Genomic DNA, 22,587 nt, shown 5'->3' with positions numbered 1-22,587 from the left:
CTCGTTAGCCAGTATTCCTACGTGTTTCTGAGATTACTGTTTACAAATAACAATGCTGTAATGTTTGCTAGGACCCTGCAATATAGATTTGAAGAATATCTTAATTCTAGAGCGAGGGGAATTTTTTTTAAATTGAAAAATGGTCTTTTTCTACAATGGAATTTTTTTTTGTGAAAAACTGTTGAAATGTTCCCTCCCGCCCTCAAAATACAAACAAAACAAAAGAAATACTTTAAAAATATACATGTTGATTGAATATGTACATTTGATTGAAAATGGTTATAAACATTTTTTTTATTTGCCAGAATTTTTGGTAACTGAAAAATTTTGATGGTCATGTCAAATAATTTCTAATAACCTGATTTAACATCTTCAAATAAAAGCTTTAAAGTTTTGAAACTGCAAAAATAAGTTTTCATTGTTTGATCAGCTCTGCTTACATCATTTCAAAGTATGTGATGCTCCTTATACATTGTTACCTTCCACTTTATTTCACATAATAACCCCTGCCAAAAGTTTTGACCATGAATCCTCCCCATCCTTGCTATGCTATGTGAAGTGAGACACTTGTAGCTGCTCCCCCTCCCAAGATAAAGGCAGGGGAGTGAATACCTCTGCATCACCGGGGTCTTGTAGAATGGCAGCCTCCATGTATAAGATAGTGAGGGGCAGGTCTCCTTCTTTCAGTTTTTTCAATCCTTCCTCAAACGCACCAGGCCAGTCTCTGAAAGGGTTTTCGGTATGAAAATAATAGCCCTGGAGCAGATAGTTAATGGTCCAGTGATGAAATACACTAGCAAGGAATGTTAAGTACATACAGTTAATTAGCTTATTATTATTTCCCAGCGAGGTGTAAAACTTCTTTGCTGCATGAAAATGGTATGAGTTCCCTTGTAAAGTTTCAATAAAAAAAGTGTAAAACTGTGTGGTTCACATCCAACTGACTAGGGCACTTGTTACTGGCCCTTTATATTTACCCGAGTTTCCAAGAAAGTTGTGACACCCTGGCAACCCCTTATTCACCACTGCCATATAATTAGGATATGTTTTGCACAAAGTATGCCTTGTGAGGTATCGTTCTAAAAGTCTTGATCTGCTAGAAATTAATATCTTGTTGGATTGTATGTGCTATCGTATATGAAGTTTGCCTATGTATGTGTTACTGAAACATGTTGTGAGGTTGAAAACACCCACAAGCATCCTTTCAGGTACAACAGTAAAAAGTCCAAACAATGTTAATGGCTTTTTGAGGAAATATACACATGCACGAGGATTTCCCCAGGTATTGCATACAACAGAAACCTCTCGGAGAGAGCGCTACACAATGGGACTTGTTCGACCCAGGTCACAGCAAAAAAGCTTTCCAGGAAGTGGGAAGAAGATATAAAAGGGGGAAATGACATCTCTCTCCCTACAACATACCTGGAAACACCTGAGGAACAAAGACTGAACTGGGGGAAGGGATGGTCCCAGGCTAAAGAGATTTCTAGCCTGTGTATGAAAACCTGGGAAACCCAAGCTGCAAAGCAAATGCAGCTTGTGCCTTAAGAATCTGCCAGCCTGTTTATCACTCAGGATGAGAATTTGTTAGTTCATATCCTATCTTTCTAGTATCTTAGACTTAATTTGCATTTTATTTATTTACTATTTATTTAATCTGTTTTGATCTGTTTACTATCACTTATAATCACTTAAAATCTATCTTTTGTAGTTAATACATTTATTTTATGTTTTAATCCAAACCAGTGAGCTTTGACTGGAGTGCGTGGGGAAAATCTTGGCCTGATTATCACAAGTGTGCATTGGTCTCTTCACATTGAGGAAGAGGCAAACCAAGTATTAAACCCATATATTGGCCAGATTTGACCAGGGGAGGATGGTACTGCCCTGGGGTCTTAGGCTGGAAAGCTGGTGGTTAGAGAGCCTGCATGTAACTGCAACTGGGTGTGTGAATGCTGATGAAAGTGCTGGCTTGGAGGGTTTTGCAGCTTGTCACATTAGCACAGTGTGAGAGAGAGCCGAGACTGGTGTGTGAAAGGGCTTGTGGTACCCCAGTTCCGGGTGGCACCCCACGGGGAACTCAACACAAAAGTATTATACTTAGAGATAGTCACTTCCTACACAGTAGACCCCATCCATTTCAGTGGGAGCAGGATTGGTCCCAGTGTGCACCAAATATATCAAACTTTGGCATAAAGAGCATATCTCACATGGACTGCCTCCCCCAGTGCTTTCAACTCCATGTTGGTTCAGTGCTTGCACTTATGACATAGCCTGAAACCGTCAATGAACACCCAAGGTGCAACTCAGCATTGCAAGCACTTGAGCTTGTTTTAGGTTTGAAACAGGGTTTGCCTCACTCTGCGACTGTGACCCAGCTTGTGTCAGCCAATGAAGCCTGGTCATCTCTGCCTGGAGTGGATGTGCTCTCGGGCCATGTGCTTTCAAGGGAGATAAATGAATGCCTGAATAAGGATGATAGAAACTGGGTCATAAATCATAGAGATCAGAATTTTAGGGTTGTCCAATCCACCTTCCTGCCAATGCAAGGTAAAGAGTGTTTTAATATATGTAAAAAATGAGAATATAAATTAAAGAAAAAATACATGAAGGAGTGGGGAGAGAGAGATTCATTCCTAGGATGGGAAGTTGTTGAACACATAGGGCCAGATTTTCAAATGCCCAACACTCTTAATTTAGGGCCTGATTTCAGAAGTGCTCAGCACCTAGCAGCTCCTATTGTGACACTTATAGCCAGATTTTCCAAAGAGTTCAGATCCCAATATGCTCTCAGAGTGCTGAGCTCTTGTGAAAACGTGACCCTTACTCAAGTGCCTACATGGGAGCTGAGCTCTTTTGAGAAATTCTCGCCTTATTGGCAGGTAGTGTGTAGTTGTGGGGAGGAATTTCCTTGTTTTCTTCTTAGAGACACTGAGGAGAGTGACTCTAAAACCTGCACAGAAATGATGTGCTGTGTTAGCGGGTTACTGATGTTACCTTCTCACTGGTTGAGACAGTTACTTGGCCACGTGCTTCTTGGTTCTCTGAAATCCAGTTTCTCTGAGCCATTTCTTCCCATTCAGCTTGCATCTTATCCCAAAACTCTGTGTCTGACTAGGAAAACAAGGAAAGGGGCAAGGAGAAGAAAGAGAGAAATTAAAGAAACTTTCTAAGAAAATGCAACCTGCTTTTGATCCTCCAAAAATGAAAATGTGTATACAGGGTCATCTTCAAATGTCTTCAATTGGTGTTAAATTTTCAAGGTTGTAAGCTTAAGTGACAAAAAGTGAAAGGCAACAATGACAGATTTGAGGAGTAACTCATGTTTTCTGAACATCTTGGGGCCCATTTGCTGTAAAACCCTTTTTAGATTAGGCAAGGCTCCTGTGTCCTCCTTAGTTACAAGTTTCAGTGACATTTTAGAAGTACTGTAAGATCCAGGTGTTAGCACCCAAGACTAGAGCTCTTCCCCTAGTTTACTGTATGATTTTAGGCAAATTTTCATCTCTAAAGAAGAGTTCAGTGGAGCTTGAAAGCTTGTTTCTTTCACCAACAGATGCTGGTCTAATAAAAGTTACTACCTCTCCCTTGTCTGTCTAGTCTACAGGACCAGTTCCAGCTTTTTTGCCGCCCCAAGCAACTAAGCCAAAAAAAAAAAGCCGTGATCAGCAGCACTTTGGCGGCAGCTCTGCTGCGCCACTTCATTCTTCGGCAGCAATTTGGTGGCGGGTCCCTCCCTCTGAGAGGGAGAGAGGGACCTGCCACTGAAGACCCAGATGGTGCTGCCCTTTTCCACTAGCTCCCCCAAGCACCTGCTTTGTTTGCTAGTGCCTGGAGCCAGCCCTGCTAGTCTAAATCCTGATATTCTGAGCTATCTAATCCTATATAATCAGAGCAGGGTTGTGAATCTTAATGTTTGTCTAAGTGCAGTGAAGTTATCAGCTGAAAGAATAAAATGTTGTTAAGAAAATCCTTCTGTTAAGGTTCTTGTCTGAGGTTGATTTACATGCATCTAGTTTTAGAAACTAGTTCACAATATCTAAAGGACACTGCTAAATCAGTGTCAAGTGTAAAACCAAACCAGAGATTACCAGCAGATAAGAATTTTAAGGGAGGTCAGAGTTTTGGCTCTGAATTATTTGACATTATCTCTTTAAATCTAAAGTCATAATAGTGCACATGATAGACTGGTGAATTATGCTATGTTTCTGTAGGAAAAAAAAATCGGGGTCTTATCACTTCATCCCTAATAAAGCCCATACAATCAAGCTCAATGCAGTGGAAGTGGTGGAATCTTTGGAGAGGTGATAAAAGATGCTATATAAACTCAAGATTATTATATTCAGAACATGTTTCCTGTCTGTGGCTCTGCTTGCCATATTGCTTCTTGATGAAAATAAAAATAAGTGAGTCAGAAACAGGTGTTTATAGCAGTAAATCATCAACTGCAGCTCTGGTGATAATCCATCAGCATTTAGAATGCTTAAAATTCTTAGCTACTTACTAATTGAAATTTGGAAATGACTTTCACAATCAGCACGTACAATTTTTAAGGCATAAACACTTAACTGGTATGGCTAAGACCCAGTGTTTCAGGACATCCCCAAAACATTAAGGAGCTGTATAGTCATTGTCTGCCTCTTCATTCCCACTACCCGGGAGAACTTAGTAGCTCAGTGGAGGCAATGAGTGTGTTTAGCCCTGAAGGTCTGGGAAGTTACGAGGCTCTGTAATTGATAGTTGAGCTACTCAAGCGCTCATGTGTTACAAATGTTAAGCACTTGAAACATTTATTCATTACATTTTTAGTGGCTTAGCCATAAATGGGTTTCCTTTCACTCCACTGCATATCAAGAAGATGCCTGACCCTAGCTCCCATTGCCATGGGGAGCTTGGGAGTTAATGTGCGGGCAGTGCAAGCCAATTGGAGTGATTATGACTGATTAGTGATTATATGGATATGAAGAAGTGGCTGAATGTGTCAGCTGTTCATTTGCAGACTTTCTAACATTTAGGCCCAGCTCCACAAGAGCAAGGCAGAGGTTTTGTACCATATTCCCAGAAGAATTTGGACATGGAGACATCATAACTCACCATGGGAGGATCATGGTGTAGAGCCAGCACTGGAGCTCCTCTGCAGCCCATCCTCCCTGAGGAGGAATGTCTGGGAATAAGGGGCATGGACTGGATGATGCCCCGTTTATCTCTGGTTGTAGTATTGGCCTCTTGTGGCTATTGGCAGTGGATATAATTTGCAGCAGCCCTCAGCCTGCTCTAAATTATGCCAAGGGATCATCTTGGTGTGCAGTAGGGCAGGATTCGGAAAGCACAAAAGCTACATTTGAAGCTCCCATCCTGAGCTATGGAGTGCACTTTATGGTTGTAGCAGAGGATCTGAACCATTGCTTTGCTCTTTGTAAAGAGGTGAAATCTGGTGAGAAGGCATCATATATTTTCCCTTGTGGTAGCTGGATTCTATTCAGACACAATTTTGACCTTAACTCTTAGGATAAAGAGAGTTTATTTAATTTAGATTTATAAAATTCCCACAGCACCCACCCCAATCTCTGTGGCTGTTGATGTAACTTCAAATATATAATAAACATTCAGTTCCTTTCCGTCACAGGTCTGATTCTGCTTCTCTCTCACACTGAGCAGAACTTCTCTCCATGAATATTTTCACTACTTGGAGTGAATGAGTATGGCAGGTTTGGACCGTGATGTAATTAAATTTCATCTCTCATGGGTGTGTTCCTTTAACATGAAACCCTTATCACATAGGTAGCATATGTTCTCTGTGACGCAGGATTTGCTGTAGCTTAGGGTGCATCTTGTTGGCAATAGAAGCAAATTGTTACATAAAACAAATGCAGTAAAGTTTGTCCCTTCCAAAAAACCAGCTGAACGCATATGACGCTAAAGAATGCAGACAAAATAGCTCAGAAGAAGATCCATGCTTTTTGGTGTATTGAGCATTAATTCTCAAATTCATAGAGGAGGAGGTATGTCCACACTGCAAATAAAAACCCATGGCAGTGAGTCTCAGAGCCTGAGTTAACTGACTCAAGCTTGCTGTACAGGGCTAAAAATAGTGTAGATGAGCTGGAGCCGAGGCTCTGAAACCCAGCAAAGGGGAAAGAGAGAGTGTCTCTGAGCCTAGGTTCTAGCATGAGCAGGAATGTCTATTTTTAGCCCTGTAGCTAGAGCCCCACAAGCCCAAGTCAGTTGATGCAGGCTCTGAGATATACTGCTGTGGGGCTGTTTTTTTGGGAGGGGGGATTGTTTTGTTTTGCAGTGTAGACATACCCTTAGAGTCAGGATGTTTACTCAAGTGGAATAATGTAAATGAGGCTGTGTGATACAGGAAGAGAAATCCTAACATTGCATCATATGCTGTGTCAGAGAGAGACCTGTAGTAGCTGGTTAAATATTATAGCAGTGAGAAGTTCAAAGGAAAGGAAAAGAGGCAACTACAGAACAAGCACATTGAGTCTGAAATGAGACTGAGACTTAGTGGATGTAATAAACAGAGTGAATCAATGACTGTGATTGCCACAAATCATACTGAGAAATACAAGCACGTCAGCAGAAAAAGAGAGATTCCAAGTTAAGGTGCCACATTCTCACCATCCATGTGCTAGGAGAAAATGGGGACAAGTAATCCCAAAGAAGAGTGCATCTCTAAGCTTTTGGAGATATGCTCCAGTTCCTTTTGCTGGGAAAATTCACTGGATGGCCAGATCTTCATTGCACTAGAATTACAAAGTGCTCGGTACCTGAGTTTGCTTTGGCAGTAAGGTGTTAGTATGACTAATCTCAATGATTTTGATAGGACTATTTGAGGAGAGAGGTACTGAAGGTCTTGTAAGGATTGTAAGGATCATCCTACATGTGCTCCTGATATGCACAGAGGTATCGTGAGCAAAGTATTGAGTCTGGCCAAAGCTCATCTGTACTAATGTGACTTGCAACAACACTTCTTCTCAAAGGAGTTTAGTGACAGAGGAACGTGCAGATTAAATCCAGGTTGAGTCAGCAGTGCAAGAATTTGACACTGGATAGGAAGGCTTTTGCTCATAGACAAGTGATTGTTACAATTTACAGGACTGTTTATATAGGAAGATGCACTATCTAGAAATGCACTAACAAGGCATTTCTCATGTGCCCATCACTGCAATATCTGGATGCCAATATCTGGTATTTTTCTCTATAATTGTAAGCAACAGCTTCAGACCTGTCTGAACTGTGCAATTATTGGTCATTGATGGTACATGCCATATTTCTTTGTGAATCAGGATTCCCATGTGTGTCATCCACTCAAGGAGAGAGAAGACACACCTCATTTAGTAAGAATTCTGAGTTTAATTCAGGGGTTGTGTAAAAATTTCCTTTATATAGGTAAATTTTAATACACCCATTATACAAGCTGTCATCTGAACCACAGGTAATTCAGAATACCAGTGACAAATGCTGATCTTCAGTATTTATAGCTGTGAAATTCTGCTTTTCGTATTTCTTGCAAAATCATTCGTATGACCCAATGACTGGGGGGAAAAATTATTAAAAATCCACTTCTGTCTTCTCTCTGCATATAATTAGCAAAGATACTGTATTTTTAAAATCTAAGTCAATGGGCCAAATTCTGCTTTTTTTTACATGTTTGTAATTCCAATGAAGTTCACATATTGATATGAAATATGGTATAATTTATTTATCCTTTGTAGTATTGCTGTGGGATATTAATGCTCCACTCCAGAGCTAGCTGCAATTTTGAGGTAGGTAAAGTGATCCCTATGTATCCCTGCATTACCTCCCAAGAGTTTTGATGATTAATTGGTTTTTGTAATGTACTTTGAAATCTTTGGATGAATAGAAAGTGCAGAATATTTTTAAAGATTACATAACACCAGCTAATGTATTTCAGATATTAACAGATTCTGTATCACACATACTGTGTGTTTCATAGACTTTAATGGGCCATCATGATAATCTAGCCTGACCTGCACATCACAGGCCTTAGGACCTCACTGACCCACTCCTCTAGTAAGTCCCTAACCTCTGGTCTGGGTAAATTACTGGAGCTCTCAAATCTTGATTTAAAGATGTCAAGTTACAAAGAATCCACCACTTACTCTAGTTCAAACCAGCAAGTGACCCATACTGCAGAGGAAGGCAAAAAAACCTCCAGGCTCTCTGTCAATCTGACCTGGCAGAAAACTCCTTCCCAACTCCAAATATGGTAGTCGATGAGCATGTTGGCAAGACCCACCAGCCAGACCCCTGGGAAAGAATTCTGTGTAATAAACCAGTGACATCCCCATCTAGTGTCCCATCTGTGGCCACTGCAGATATTTGCGAATATTTCTCCCTTTCTTTTTCTTGCTGCTGCTGTGTTTCTAGGGGATCTGAAAAATAATGGGGCTTTTGGGATTCTCAGCTGCTGCTCACAGAGGGAAGTCAGATTGGACGTATCTAAGATGAAATAGTGCAGAAGTGCACCATGCTACCCACTTTGCCCTGAAAACCTCCATGGATACCCCATGAGTTTCACGGGGAGCCAGGCTGGAGTACTGGGGGAATAGACATGTTATTTGATGTTGGCAATATTAGCACTGTGACTCGCACAGAATCCACTCTTGCCTGTGAGAGAACTTTGGGATCTCTGCTGATGTTAAGGGGAATGGGTGTCCCAGTGTGTGGAGGGTTCTATGGTGAAAATTACTAGACAAATAAGTCCCCAGGCCTGCAATGGTGCCAGTAAATGAGTGCATGAGAAGAAGTGTGTGGCGGGGTATACTACCCCTTAAAGGAGCAGTCTACAGTTGGCAGATGAAGTAAGCTACTGTGTATTCAAGGATCCTCCAGCCTGCCCTGGGGTGGGGCTGTTTCAACAGGAAGAAGGAGCTGTGCCAGACAGAGGGCCCCAGAAGCCAGGCAAACTGTGGTCTCTCTCAGGCTCCAGGGGATTAGCCTGATTGGATCCAGAGACTTTATTTGCTAACCCTAAATTCTGGGAGCTCTGAACTGGCGCCCTGAACTAAGGCCCTTAGGAACTTGAAGACTATTCTTTCCCAGAGACCTTCTTAAAGGAGACATATTTTGTTTTGGCTTCCCCTTGCTTGATCCTTTACAAAGACACAATGTTTCAGGGCAAGCGGGGCATGGCAATACCAAATATATGGCCCAGGCTCATTTTATCAGGTACTGCGTACATGGGAAGCTGTCCATGACACTGCAATAGATCTAACTGTTAATAATATCAACAGGAAGAAATGATGGTGAAGAAATGTACCATGCACTCTTTCATCTGCATTACAATGACATCACAGGTGCTTGCCTGAAGTCATTAAAATGTCAAGGGGATTACATAAAGATGCTTGCACTCCTTTGGATATCTACAGCAGTGGCTCTCAACCTTTCCAGACTACTGTACCCCTTTCAGGAGTCTGATTTGTCTTGTGTACCAACCTCACTTAAAAACTACTTCCTTTAAAATTGGATCTAAAACTACAAAAGTGTTACAGCAAAGTAGTACTGAAAAATTGCTGATGTACTCATTTTTACCATTACAATTATAAAATAAATTGGAATATAAATAAAATACTTCCATTTCAGTGTATAGTATATAGAGCAGTATAAACAAGTCTTTGTCAGTATGAAATTTTAGTTTGTACTGACTGTCCTAGTGCTTTTCTATGTAGCCTGTTGTAAAACTAGATAAATATCTAGATGAGTTGATGTACCCCCTGGAAGACCTCTGTATACCCACACAGGTTTGCGTATCCCTGGCTGAGAACTACTGATCTACAGCATGAGAGAGGTCCACTGGCATTGTATTAATTCTGAAGAGGAAAATTGTATTTGGAACAGTTCTGCAGCATTCTGGAAATGTTAAATCCGTGCTCCTAATCACACCATGTTGCAAAATCACTCATTGCTGAGGACATGTAAAGATCTGCTGCTTAACAGGAATCAAATAGTGTGGATACTTTCTAAATGTAGATTTTTTTCTTAGCTATAGCTGTTCAAAACCACTCTAATCTACTTAAATGTATTGTTTTAAACAGTCTCTGTTATATACTAAAAGCGCCCTAGCCAGTTTACAGCTACATAGCCAACACACTGTTGTTATGCCACGCATTACTGTTTAGGGCACTGCTGGGTGACATGCTGAACCCTGAGAAACACCGTTCACTGGCAGTGACTTGACTCTAATGATGTGGATCAATATTTAATAGGTGTTCTAGGGATAGCGGTTTCAAAAGCACTCAGCATTGAATTAACTCTGCTCCTATTGATGTCAACGGGAGCACAGTTAGGGTATGTCTACACTGCCAAAATAATTGTGTTCTTAATTCAGGTTGGCTAACTCACATTCAAATTGCAGTGAAGACATGCTAACTTGGCTTTTAACCTGGATTAGCAGCTGCAGTTCAAGCATGGAGTTGAACTCAAGCTGAGTTGCCACATCTTCACTGATATTTTATCCCAAGTTTGCTAATGGGGGGTAGCTAACTTGAACTAAGAACGCACTAGCTTTTTGCAGTGTAGACATACCGCAAGGCTAATGCTAACTGCTTTTGCAAATCTCACCCCTAACATCAGGGCTCCTGGGCTTAGTTCCACTTCCTGCTACTGACTTGCTGTGTGATCTCATGCACATCACTTAACCTTTCTGTCTGTTACCTTATGAAATGGAGGAAACAACACTTATCTCACAGGGGCATTGCCAGAGTTAGTTAATGCTGGGGAAGATCTTTGTATGAAAGGTGAACAGAAGCTTTCATAGTAATATCATGGGTGATGTGTTACTACATTAACATTCTCAAACCATTTGGAGAATTTATGTGGAGTTACAAAAAATCATGAAGTGTGTATTTTATCACTGGGCTCTTTACATGTACATGGTATTCTATCTAAGAGGCTATTATTATTGCTGTTAATTCTAAAAAAATTACTGCACAAACACTGATACAGTTAAATTAACTGACAGCAAAAATATTCCTCAGGTTCTCTATTTCCTGATGTATAATTACCAAAAAAAAACCCACCCCAAACCCTGAAAGCAGCCTGCTTATTGATAGATGTCTAAACTTGCCTCTGTTAACCTTTCATGCTTTCTGAGATAAGAATTTTGACTGTACTGCTCTGCCTGAAGAAATAGCTAATCAGAATGAAATCGATTTGTGAAGATTCTTCTTGACCTCGGCTTAAAAAAAATGAAGTGGGTTTACTCTTTTTGTCAAAATTACTGCTTCAAAATACTATGAGATTTTTTTCTTTAAAGGCACAAAAATAACTATCACAAGGTAATCTTAGCGTGATAGTTTGCTGAAAGAAAAAGGGAGGTGTCTGTCTTTTCAGTAAAACCTACAGCAATTAATTTAGATAAAGGCAAATATAGGATTCCCACCAGACATTTACAGGGAATATTAGGTAAAAATTTCAAAAGTTCCTAAGTATTTTAGGCTCTTAAATCTCAATTTCAAAAGTGATTTAGGCACATAAGGCCAGATTTACAAAAGTTGTTTAGGCACCTATAGCTATAAATAGGCATCTAATGGGATTTTCAAAAGTGCCTAAGCAGGTGAGGTGCCTAAGTGCTATTGAAATCAATTGCAGTTAGGTGTCTAACCTGTTCAGGTGCTTTTGAAAATCCCAGTAGGTACCTGTCTGCAGCTTTAGGTGACTAAATATCTTTGAAAACTGGCCCTTAGGAGCCTAAGTCCTGTTATCTTTCACTGAGACTTAGAACTGATCTAACCTAGAAAATAACATCAACCCAGATACATTGCTCAGACATGAAAAATCTGCCTCCCTATCCCTGAACAACATAGTTAAGGCAATCTAAGTCCCCATGTAGACAGCGCTAAGTCAACGGAGGAATTGTTCTGCCAATCTATGTATTGCCTCTCAGGGAGGTGGATTATCTATGCTGATGTGAGAACCCCTCCCACCATTGCAAATAGGCTACACTAAAGCATTACAGCAGTGTTGCAGCTGCACTGCTGTAGCATTTTAAGTGTAGACAAGCTGTTAGGTTCCTAAGTGCCAAAGTAACTTTTGAAAATTGGACTTAGGAGCCTGAGTTAGTTAGATGCCTTTGAAAATTGTACCCATTCTGTTTAAATGAGGGTATTTCCCCCAAGGATACCCCACTCATTTTCAACTGGGAATCCATAGTGTGAAGTATGGGAAAGGAGGGACCAAGGAATTAAAGTTTATGGAAATGATCTAGAGCTGCCAGTTCTGTTGTTCTCATCAATCTTTATTATAGTCCCTTTGTGGCTATGAATTGTGGGATAGGGCATAAAGTTACCACTTGACTTAATATTTCCAGACTCAGCCTTATTTTCTCAGTGATCCCACATCTTGTGAGTATCACATGTTATGATGTCATAGTGGTATTCCACTGTCATATTGTTTTGCTACTACTTACTAATTTTTGATGCCTCATCACTACCATGTTGCACTGGAATATGTTAACATAACACTGATGCAAACAGAATGATACCAAGGTGCTTTAAGCTTGTGAAGCAATATGACAAGTGACCTAATGTCTACCCTAGTGTAAACTAGTGAATATGCTATGCCATAGCTTCATAGTGTTGCTTTTCAGTTCTGAGAAGTTTCTCACAAGCTGTAAATGTTTGCACTTTCCTGGATTCACTTTGTTAGCCAGTTGGGATAAATCATACTGGACAATAAAACTGCGATTGTAACAAATTGCATAAAGCCGCCTGATGGTGGGAATTTGCCTCAGGCCCACTGTTTTGAGAGGGCCCCCAAAATGATAGAGGGGTGGCCAGGCCAAATTTGAGTGAGTGGTGTTGCAACCTGGCTGTGGAGTTGCAATGCCACTCAGATTTGGAAATTGCCAACAACAGTGTGAGAAGCAACTTGCCTGACCCAGATCCCACCATTGCCCCCACTGACATCATTGCGCTGGGCCTGAAGTGACCTACCAGGCTGAGAACCTGTATGTGTAGTAGCGTGGTCCGAGCTCTGGGAGAGGCAGGAATAGGAGCAGCCCCCTGGCTGCACAAGGGGCAAAGCCTCCGCAAAACGGAGGCCAGAGATCCCACAGACCTGGGCCCTCTCTAACCCCCATCTCTTCCCTGGTCCCCATTCCTTCAGAGAGGACAGCAACCCCACAGACCTCGGCCCTCTCTAACCTCCCCACCCCCTTCTTAAACTCTTTAATCTGATGGTAATTTTTTTGGAAGGATGGAAAGTAGGGTTGCCAACTTTCTAGTCGCACAAAAATGAACACCCTAGCCCTGCCCCTTCCCCGAGGCCCTGCCCCCGCTCACTACATTCCCCCTTCCTGAATGGCTCACTCTCCCCCACCCTCACTCACTTGCACTGGGCTTGGGCAGGCAGGTGGGGTGTGGGAGGGCTCTACCTGGGGGTGTGGGCTCCAGAGTGAGGCCAGAAATGAGGGGTTCAGGGTGCGGGAGAGGGCCCTGGTCTGAGGCAGGGAGTTGAGGTGTGGGAAGTGGTGAGGCTCTGGGTTGGGGTTGCTGGCTCTGGGGTGGCACCAGGGATGAGAGGTTTGGGGTGCAGGATAGGGCTCCAGGCTGGGGGGTGGAGTCAAGGGATGTGGAGTGCAGGAGGGGGCTGCAGGTTGAAGCAGGGGGTTGGGGTGCAGGAGAGGGTGAGGGCTCTGGGATGGGGCCGGGGATGAGGGGTTCAGGGTGTGCGATGGAGCTCTGGGCTGGGGCAGGAGGTTGGGGTGCAGGGGGGGAGGGCTCTGAGCCGGGGGGTGCAGGCTCTGGGGTGGGGCTGGGGTGGGACTCAGAAACGGGGCAGGAGCTTGGGGTGTGGGCTTACCTCAAGTGGTTCCTGGTCAGTGGCGCAGCACGGGGGCTAAGGCAGGCTGTCTGCCTGTCCTGGCACCGCACTGCACATGCCTTAGAAGCAGCCAACAGGTCCAGGTACTAGGCAGGGGGGCTAGGAGGCTCCACACGCCACTGTTGCCCACAGGTGCTGCTCCATTGGCCGGAAGTGCAGAGCCAATGCTCTGGGCGGGAGAAGCGCAGGGGGACCCCCTGCCTAGAAGCTAGACCACCTGGCCACTTCCAGGGCACAGCGTGGTGCCAACCAGGACAGGTAGGGACTAGCCTACCTTACTGCTGGAGTACCACTGACTGAACTTTTAATGGCCTGGTCAGCAGTGTTGACCGGAAGTGCCAGGGTCCCTTTTCAACCAGGTGTTCTGGTCGAAAACAGGATACCTGGTTACCTTAATGGAAGGCTTCAGTTTCAGATTAGATTCAAAACTAATTTCCAAAGAGACAGGAAAAGTAGCCAAGCCTGCAAGCACCCAAGTTACTGCAAGAGTATCCCTAACATCTCTATAAAGATAATTCACTCCATATGATTCTCTTTAAGCCTCTTTAAGAAGAAATTACCTCACAGACCTAATTTAATCGCAAGGTTGGACAACCTGAGATGATTCCCAAGGTGAACCTTGGGTAGGAGATGGTTTGGCAACTTCACTCTCTGGATTATTAATTAAATCCCTTTCACAAAGGTAACAAAGATCCTGAAATTTGCTTTCCCTCCATGATCAGTTCTGTAACTAATCTCACCATTTCAAGCTGTCTCTTGCTCACTTGAAAAGTATTATAGAAACACCAAGAGCATAAAAAATGAATTTCTGGACAGTGTCTAACTTCACTCTCTAAATGTGCTAATCTTTCTGAGCTGGGCTGGAAAATGATTCTCAACCACTCTAGCTTCCTTATTGCTTTGTTCTGGCCAGAATGGCAATTCAATCTTTTAAAAAAATTCTTCAGATGAAGATGTGCCTTGTAAGGTCCTGAAGCATATTTTTCTTTACATTTTAAACACCAGGTCCAACTTGGTATATTAAACAGAAAAATACTTTGCCAGTTACACAGTTAGTCTTTTAATTCGATTCCCTTTTAATACCTGTTTTCCAGAATACATTAAGGCATTTTAATAATCTGTCCTTGTTGCCACAGAATGACCTTGTTAATATGCAGGCGCATTTTACAATATATTCCTCTCCATATCTTGTAACCTATTTCAGTAGTGTTGCAAGGAGTGTCTTGCAATTTATTTGCCTCAGCCCATTGCTCTTGGTCTTTATGCTGAATGTCACCATGCTTAGCTTCTACCAGTTGCAAGAGCAGTGCCACTGTTAGCCAGAACACTGACTTTGACTTTAACACTGATGGCATCACTGGGAACTCTATCATCTGATTCCATGCTGCTGACTCACCGACTATAGCATAAGTGTCCCACCTTGTGCTCATGAAGTGACTGAAAATATAGAGAGGATTTTGAGCAGGTGAGGTTTGAAAGCACCTCTCGCATGATGTGGAATGCACGGAAACTTTCATGCATGACCAACAGTTCTTGATAAACAATCTTTGATCAGGAATAAAGAATCAATGGTTTTAGGGGGTAAAGGAGAAATGCATTCAGCGGATGGTTTGTAGAACTGAACTCTAGTTAATTCTTTCTGTTTATCTAGTCTTGTAAGCTGAGGCAAGAATTTTTCCTATATGCATTAAAACACTGTGAAACAAATTGCCATATCCTTTTATAAACAATGAACAGCACCAATGAAATGTATCTGTGTATAAGGAACTCCATTTCTAGTTAGAGACCAGGCTCAGCCATAAGGCCTAATTCTGTTCTCATGTAAACCCAGATTAACTCCACTGAAGTCACTGGAATTACACAGGCATAAGACAGGTGTGAGAGCAGAATTGGGACCTATATGGTAACACTTAGATCTGGATCCAAACATCCCCAAAATTCAGCTGTGTTGGCAGAGGTGATTTCAGTCTCTGGAAGCTTGTTTCACAGCCAAACTTCCTCAACCAAGATCACTTTATCTGTGGCTCTCACACATTTCATCCTGGGCTTTGTTCCAGAGGAATGATGGATCATGGCTGTAGGGGTTTGAAAGGCTGTTGAGGGACCCTGTTGAGAGGTTTAAAGCTTAGGAATCAATGATGCCATCCAAATCCTTTTTGGTTCATATTACAAAACACAAGTCATTTGGTAAAGAGCTGTCTTTGTCCAACAAGGCTCAGGACTGCATTAGTCAAGTGTTCCTGGTCAGCACTGGAAAGGCAAAGATGTTACAGGACAAGACTGAGGTGCATTGAGGAAACTTGCACATCACTTGCCTGCAGTTTTCTGGACTGAAGCCATTAGTAAGACCACCCTGGAGAAAACAGAGAATCTTCTATATGTTAAAGTGCAATCACTGATTTTTATTGACTTGCTTCAGTACAGGGTTACTGTTGTAAGTACATATAATTACCCATTCAGTGTCTAGCAGCAAGTTATCCTTCTGTACAGAGATGGCTCTGAACAAACTCCACCAGATTCTAATCCTGGATCTGGTCTAGGTTTGGAAGTGAATTCATAGCACAGACCTGCCGATAATGGACTGAACATGCATGCAAGCTGCAAATACCCGATCCCTGGGAAAAATTTGCATTTCATTTTCATACTCACAAGTTTTAGAAGTGTTTAAATCCATGGGAGCTTTTCTTGGCCCATTATGGGGAGAAACAATCTGGATTGTGAGTTTTGATTCCGGCCCATCTCCATGTATCGCTAAGCTTTTATGTTCCCAGGGCAGATAATGGTACTTTAAATTTCATGAAATGTATGTCTCCCCTGCCTTGCGTAATCGAATTCTAAGGTGTTCCTTTAATTGTGCTATGGATTGAATTTGGAATGCATTGGCCCATTACAGGAACAGGTTTGTTTCATAGGTGAATGTCAACCTTATGCCAAGACACAGCAGAAAATAAAATGATACCTCAACAGCTGCCTTTGCTCTTTCAAATTCCTCCTCCAAGGAATGATTTCTGGAGAGGAATGAACCTCCCCAACGCTGCTCTTTGGTTGATCGTGCCTTAAAGAAATAAAGAATAAATAAGAAAGGATGACATGCTTTGTCACAAACTTTCAAGTTCCTTCTTTTTCTTTCTTCACTAGTATTGAAAGTGACCTTCATCTGGTGCAATGCTGTGTTTCCCTATGTGAATCCCCACCCAATGCTGGACACAGCTTTAGCAGTGTCAACTGCTTCAGTGGAGCAAAGTAACTTGTCATTCCCTAGAGTTTCCTTTTCACTCAGGATTTAGACATGATAAACAATCCCAGCTTTGGCTGTGAAAGTAGATCCAGAACAGTCCCTTGAAGCTTCAGAGGAAATGAACTTCAGAATGGTTAAAAAGATTGTCACATTAAAATCTTATGCCTTGAATAAGCTGTCTTCACACCTCCCCTTCCCTTCTCCCTCCCTCCCCGCACCCCCCGTTCATTTTGCTTCATTCTGCAAGACAGAAATATAGCTGCTGGAATTCCTAATAAGAAGAGCTGTCACACACATACTATTTCATTTTTGAATGGACTGTATTCAACATGATGCATACTTCGTTTAAGTAGTTGAAAGTTTATGTTTGAGAACTGGATCCCGTACAGTTCAGCCTCTATTACCTGAACCCCTTGTGTTATCACCTTAAACTCCCTGTTATCTAAAACAAAGTCACATTCTCTGGTGCCTGTTAGTTACACTGATAATCCTCTTGATTGCTGTGTTCCCTAAAATTATCATGTAATCTCACTATAGCCATTTCTGTAAATTACAATCTACTTGAAGAGACATTTAACTGAATTTGTATTTTTTTTCAAATAGACATTAATTTAAAAGAGACAAGGTGGCTGATTATCTTTTATATGGTCCAATAAACAATATTACCTGCCCATCTTGTCTCTCTAATATCCTGGGACCGACATGGCCACAACACCACTGCATACTTTTTTTGGTGTATTTTGAGACACAAAATACAAATACACCCCTGCCTCTGTCTGCAAGTCTTTTACAATGAAAAATCAGTGCTTGAGAGGTCTGAGTTGTAAATATATGTGGACAGGGCTTTCCTTATGATGATAAAAGGATGTAGGATTGGTTGGCACACAGGAAATGCATGGGACAGATATACAAACCTCACAATCGGCACAGTTTTCTCACTCTTATCTAAGTGATTCAGAATGGGCAAAAGAGGATTTTTAGACAGTTCCTGGATTTTGGGTGGGGACTGCAAAGAGAGCAGGGAGACATCTTGAAGAGAAAAAGTGTGAAAGTTAGGCTACAGAAGGAGTATTTGGCTTCTATTTTCTTTGCCTCTACTATTGTTCTTTCACAATGGAGGTGCATTTAATTCACTATCCTTTGCAGAAGAAAGTTGCACCTGTTTTCTCTGCACTTGCTGTATCTGTCTGTCAGGCTGTGTCCTGAGGCTTAGGATCACTAGTACAAATACCTCCTTTGTATTGATTTTCTCTAAGCCTTGAGTACCTTGAAGACTTCAGTTATAATAAGAAGTGACTCTGAAATGCAGGGCCCAGACCTAAATCCAGGTCTAGGCTTTCCCAAAGGCTGGGGAATGAGCTCTGGGGTGTTCTTCCAGCTCTACAGATAATGGACCTGAGGCAATAATGTGTGAAACTGGAGGACTGCAATGGGGAATGGATTTTTGGATCCAGATGTGAACTTTCCCAAAGTTGAGGGTGGGGGGGGGGGAGAATTTGGATTGTAGGATTAGGTTTGGGGTATCTTTAATATCATCCTGTCCCATGTTTTATATTCAACAGGTACAATCTCTATTGCCTGACCATCCTGCATACTTTAATTCTCCTCCTCCCTTCATTGTTCTTCTCCCAAAGACCCTTTCCGCTAGCCTGCCTACAGCATATGCCACCCTAATTTTAAATAGATTATTCTTTGTGTGTCTTAACAACACATTAGAAAACATATCTCCCTCTTTGTCTCTACTTGCACATTCCAGAGCTTGGTTTACCATTGTTACCTTGACTGCATAGACTGAGATGAAGGGATGATTGTTCTTTTTGACATCCCTAGCACACGCTTCTCTCCAATCTATCCCACTGGAAGCACATCAGTAATGTCCTCTACACTTATTCTTTTATTAAAATAACTCTAATTATGCTTTTGTAAAGAACTGTGTTAAGTCACTGCAAGGAAAACCTCATGGTGACCTCTAGCCATGCCAAATAGAAATTGCTCTCTAACTTCGCTAACCCCTTACTCCACCACTTGTCTAAGGTTAAAACTCATTAGCTATTTGTCTGCCCATGGTCCCATCTGCATTAATTTACATTATTATATTTCTGATGGTTATATTTGGTGATATTCAATTACAATGAACCAGATTCATCCCTGGTGTAACTTCACTCCTTTGAAATTCAGATTTGAACCTGACAAAATGTGTTGTATTAGCAAGTTCTGTAATGGGCATTGTTATGATGAAACAATCTAATCAGAAGGATACCTATAAGCAAAGTTACAGAATTAATCTCCAGGAGATGCAGCACTTTGCCATATTCTTAATGCACAGTCTCAGTACCTAAATATTTTTTCTTTTTGGGGAAGGATACTGACAAAGGGTCAGATTCTAATCTTATGTGTGGAATGTTTCTTTACCTCCCTTACATCTTTTCCTGTGCTTGCGACTACATGTTCAGAATGATTTAAAAAAAAAAACTGGAATCATGACATGCATTTGAGATTCCAGTCTGGTCCAATTGTGTGTATATTCTTCATATGTCTTTGTGCCAGTGAGGTTAATTTACTGCAATAAAATCTGTATTGGGCTACTGAATATTGAACCAACACCTGCTGGTAGTGTAGAACAAGATGGGCATTATTGCTGTTAGAAGTGGGCAGTAGGGATTCTGCCTAACTGCTGTTTCATGCTCTGCGCTGAATGCCTTTGGCATCTGGACTGAGTTTAGGATTTAGCTGTCAGTGACCAGATACCTGCTGGGAGTTGTAGTCCTCTCCCCATTATCCTCTATGGTGACTCATGGCTGGGCTGGGATCTCAATGGCTGCTGCAGTATTAAGGCAAAGGATTAGGATCCAGGACATCTGGCTTCTGCTTCCACTTTTAGCACCAACCTCCCACATTGAGCTAGTTGGAAAAGCTTATTGTTTTTTCCAGAAATTTCCAAATCTGCATTTCATTAATGATGAGGGGGAAAGGGACCAGGAATGGAGAGCTGGCAGACATACCAAGAAGTAGAGTTCTGCTTTGGCTTTCTCTAACAGGGGAATGGGCATACTGGAGAAGTGGCCAGTGCGTCTGCACACAATGTGGTCCATAAAGTCAGTACTCTATGTTGGGAGGTAGGTGCAATAGCTGCCCACTATCTACTGCCTTCAGGGTAGAACGTTTTATTCCCCCATACCAATCATTTTGTGCACATATATCTGCACTTGCTCTCTGTTTACATGGGGTATGTGCTGTTGGTGAGAGGAATAAATAATAGACCAGTTTTGTGGTCTCTCTTCAAAGTAATGGGCCTGTTGCATTCCTGCTACAACTTTCTTGATCTCATTAGAGTTACTAGCACACTAAATATGGATCCACTTGCTCCATTTTTCTTACTGGTAGACACCAGACCACCTTATGCAGTCTCTGCTAAAAATGTTTTAGGCTTAATTCTGATCTCCCTTATGTCAGTGTAAATCAGTAGTAATTCCAATGAGGCCCACAGAATTCCAACAGTAAAAGTGGTGTGATTAGCGTGACCAGATGTCCTGATTTTATAGGGACGGTCCCAATTTTTGAGTCTTTTTCTTATGTAGGCTTCTATTACCCTCCGACCCCTGTCCTGATTTTTCACATTTGCTGTCCAGTCATCCTAGTTATGATGTCAGAATCAGGTCCAATTTCCAAGAGTGGGTGGCGCCCCAAGCAGCAAAAAAAAGAAAAAAAAAGCCGATCGGCAGCACTTTGTCGGCAGCTCAATCGTGCTGCTTCATTCTTCTGCAGCAATTTGGCGGTGGGTCCTTCACTCCCTCTCTTCCTCTTTGGCAGCACTTTGGCAGCAGCTCAAAGAGGAAGGGAGGGACTGAGGGACCCGCCGCCGAATTACCGCTGAAGACCCGGAGGTGCCGCCCCCATAGCGGATGGGGTGCTGCACCGATACCGGACAGAGTGCTGCCCCTTGGCATTGGCTGCCCCAAGTACTTGCTTCCTTCGCTGGTGCCCAGAGCTGGCCCTGCTTATGTCAGGGTTTTGCTAGTCAGTCTTTGGATGAGTATATCAGCACACAGAGAGCTCTATTAGCCAATGTTTAGGGCAGGAGAGGCCAAAGGTTGAAAATTGAGTTTATTGGGTTATTGAATAAGCAGACCATGTACCATTTGAAATTAAATATATTAAAAATATTCTGTTTGCAATTCTCATCATTGAAGAGAAAACTAAATTGTCAAAAGACCAAATTCTGTAGAACATTTCCAGGCAGATAAATTCACAAGTGGGAATCTGCTAAGGTAGCTGGTACTAAAAAAAACTTGGCGCTACAGAGCTTCAAAAGCTAAAATTGGGTAGCATATGACAGTAGAATACTGAGAAGGAAGAAGTCCACAAACCATGACTGCCCCAATGTTGTTGTGTATTCTGACCTTCAGTTACATGTAAAAATACAAAACAATGAACCTCCCAAAAGGTGCCATTGTAACTAACATTAACATTGTTCTGTTAATTGAAATTCTGGTATATGCAGAACTTTCTGTTTGTAAAGAAAATGGAATAGCTCTACAATAACTTCAAGCACAGAAAACACGAGCTGCTCTTTTAGAGAGCCCCTGCTCCACACTGGGGACGGAAGCTAGCATGCCTGGAACTGTCAGAGATGGACAGTGAAGTGCACTAAGGTGATTCTCTCAGGAGTTGCAGATGGTGAACAGTAGCAAATTTGACAAGTTAAAACCTCCAGTGCATGGCTGGATCATGTTGCATATGCATGGGGTGACCTTTAATACAAAGGTCAAGATCTGTGGTGGATAAAGATTGGCAACTGTATCATCTAGTAAAAGCCACAATAAGGTTTATTATACCACAAGGTTATTCAGACCTGTGTTAGGGGATTTGCAAGGAGGTAGAGAACTTTTCACCTACTGGTGGCAACCTGACTCTTGTTGGCATTGACTGAAACTAATTAATGTTTGGTGGACTCAGTCCAGTTCTTTGTGGAACACAGTTTGCATCACACACACGGAAACTGACACAGTGCACTTCTTGTCAGTGTCAACTGAGAAACTCAGGACTGAATGTGTAGTGTCCTGCATGGAGCTTGGAGAGATGAGCACAGGTTGCAGGAAGGAAATTTGGAGGAGGCAGCAGGACCCCTGTCTGTGAGCATATGGCTTTACTATTACCTCCAGCTGCAGCATTATAAATAGTTCTCTTAATAAAGAGCCAATCTAGTTTTACAAGCACGGAGTCCTTTCATGTTATTACCCAGCACATGGGACATGAAACAGAATGGGCCAGGGAGATTAAACTACTCTGAGTGGTCCCTCCACAGTCACTTTGGTGCTAGTATAAAGTATTGGAGCTCGTAATTGTTTCAGAAAAAGAGCAGCCACAGAAAGGGCTAAAATTCCTTTCCACAATATCATCTTTTATTGGGGATAATTTTCCGCATGTGAATATGATGAGGCTTTCTGCAACACTTATGGAAACATGCTTTGTAACAAAGTTCCATGGCTGTCACT

General features: G+C 42.0%; 1 protein-coding gene across 4 annotated transcripts in view; it reads right to left on the bottom strand.

Annotated features, from left to right (window-relative positions):
• Positions 1 to 22,587, bottom strand: part of PEX5L (peroxisomal biogenesis factor 5 like) — a 160,318-nt gene that overhangs the window by 9,548 nt on the left and 128,183 nt on the right. For all 4 annotated transcript variants that reach the window (XM_030576283.1, XM_030576285.1, XM_030576284.1 and 1 more), the window contains 3 exons: positions 16,814 to 16,909; positions 2,998 to 3,114; positions 613 to 756 (listed from right to left, as the gene is read on the bottom strand). In XM_030576283.1, coding sequence (XP_030432143.1) covers positions 613 to 756; positions 2,998 to 3,114; positions 16,814 to 16,909 — 357 coding nt within the window. The remainder of the gene's footprint in view (positions 1 to 612; positions 757 to 2,997; positions 3,115 to 16,813; positions 16,910 to 22,587) is intronic.

This window comes from Gopherus evgoodei, chromosome 9 (assembly GCF_007399415.2).
Source record: "Gopherus evgoodei ecotype Sinaloan lineage chromosome 9, rGopEvg1_v1.p, whole genome shotgun sequence".
Lineage (NCBI taxonomy): Eukaryota > Metazoa > Chordata > Testudines > Testudinidae > Gopherus > Gopherus evgoodei.
Note: the sequence above shows the minus strand (reverse complement) of the source record. Positions and strands in the feature narration are given on the sequence as shown.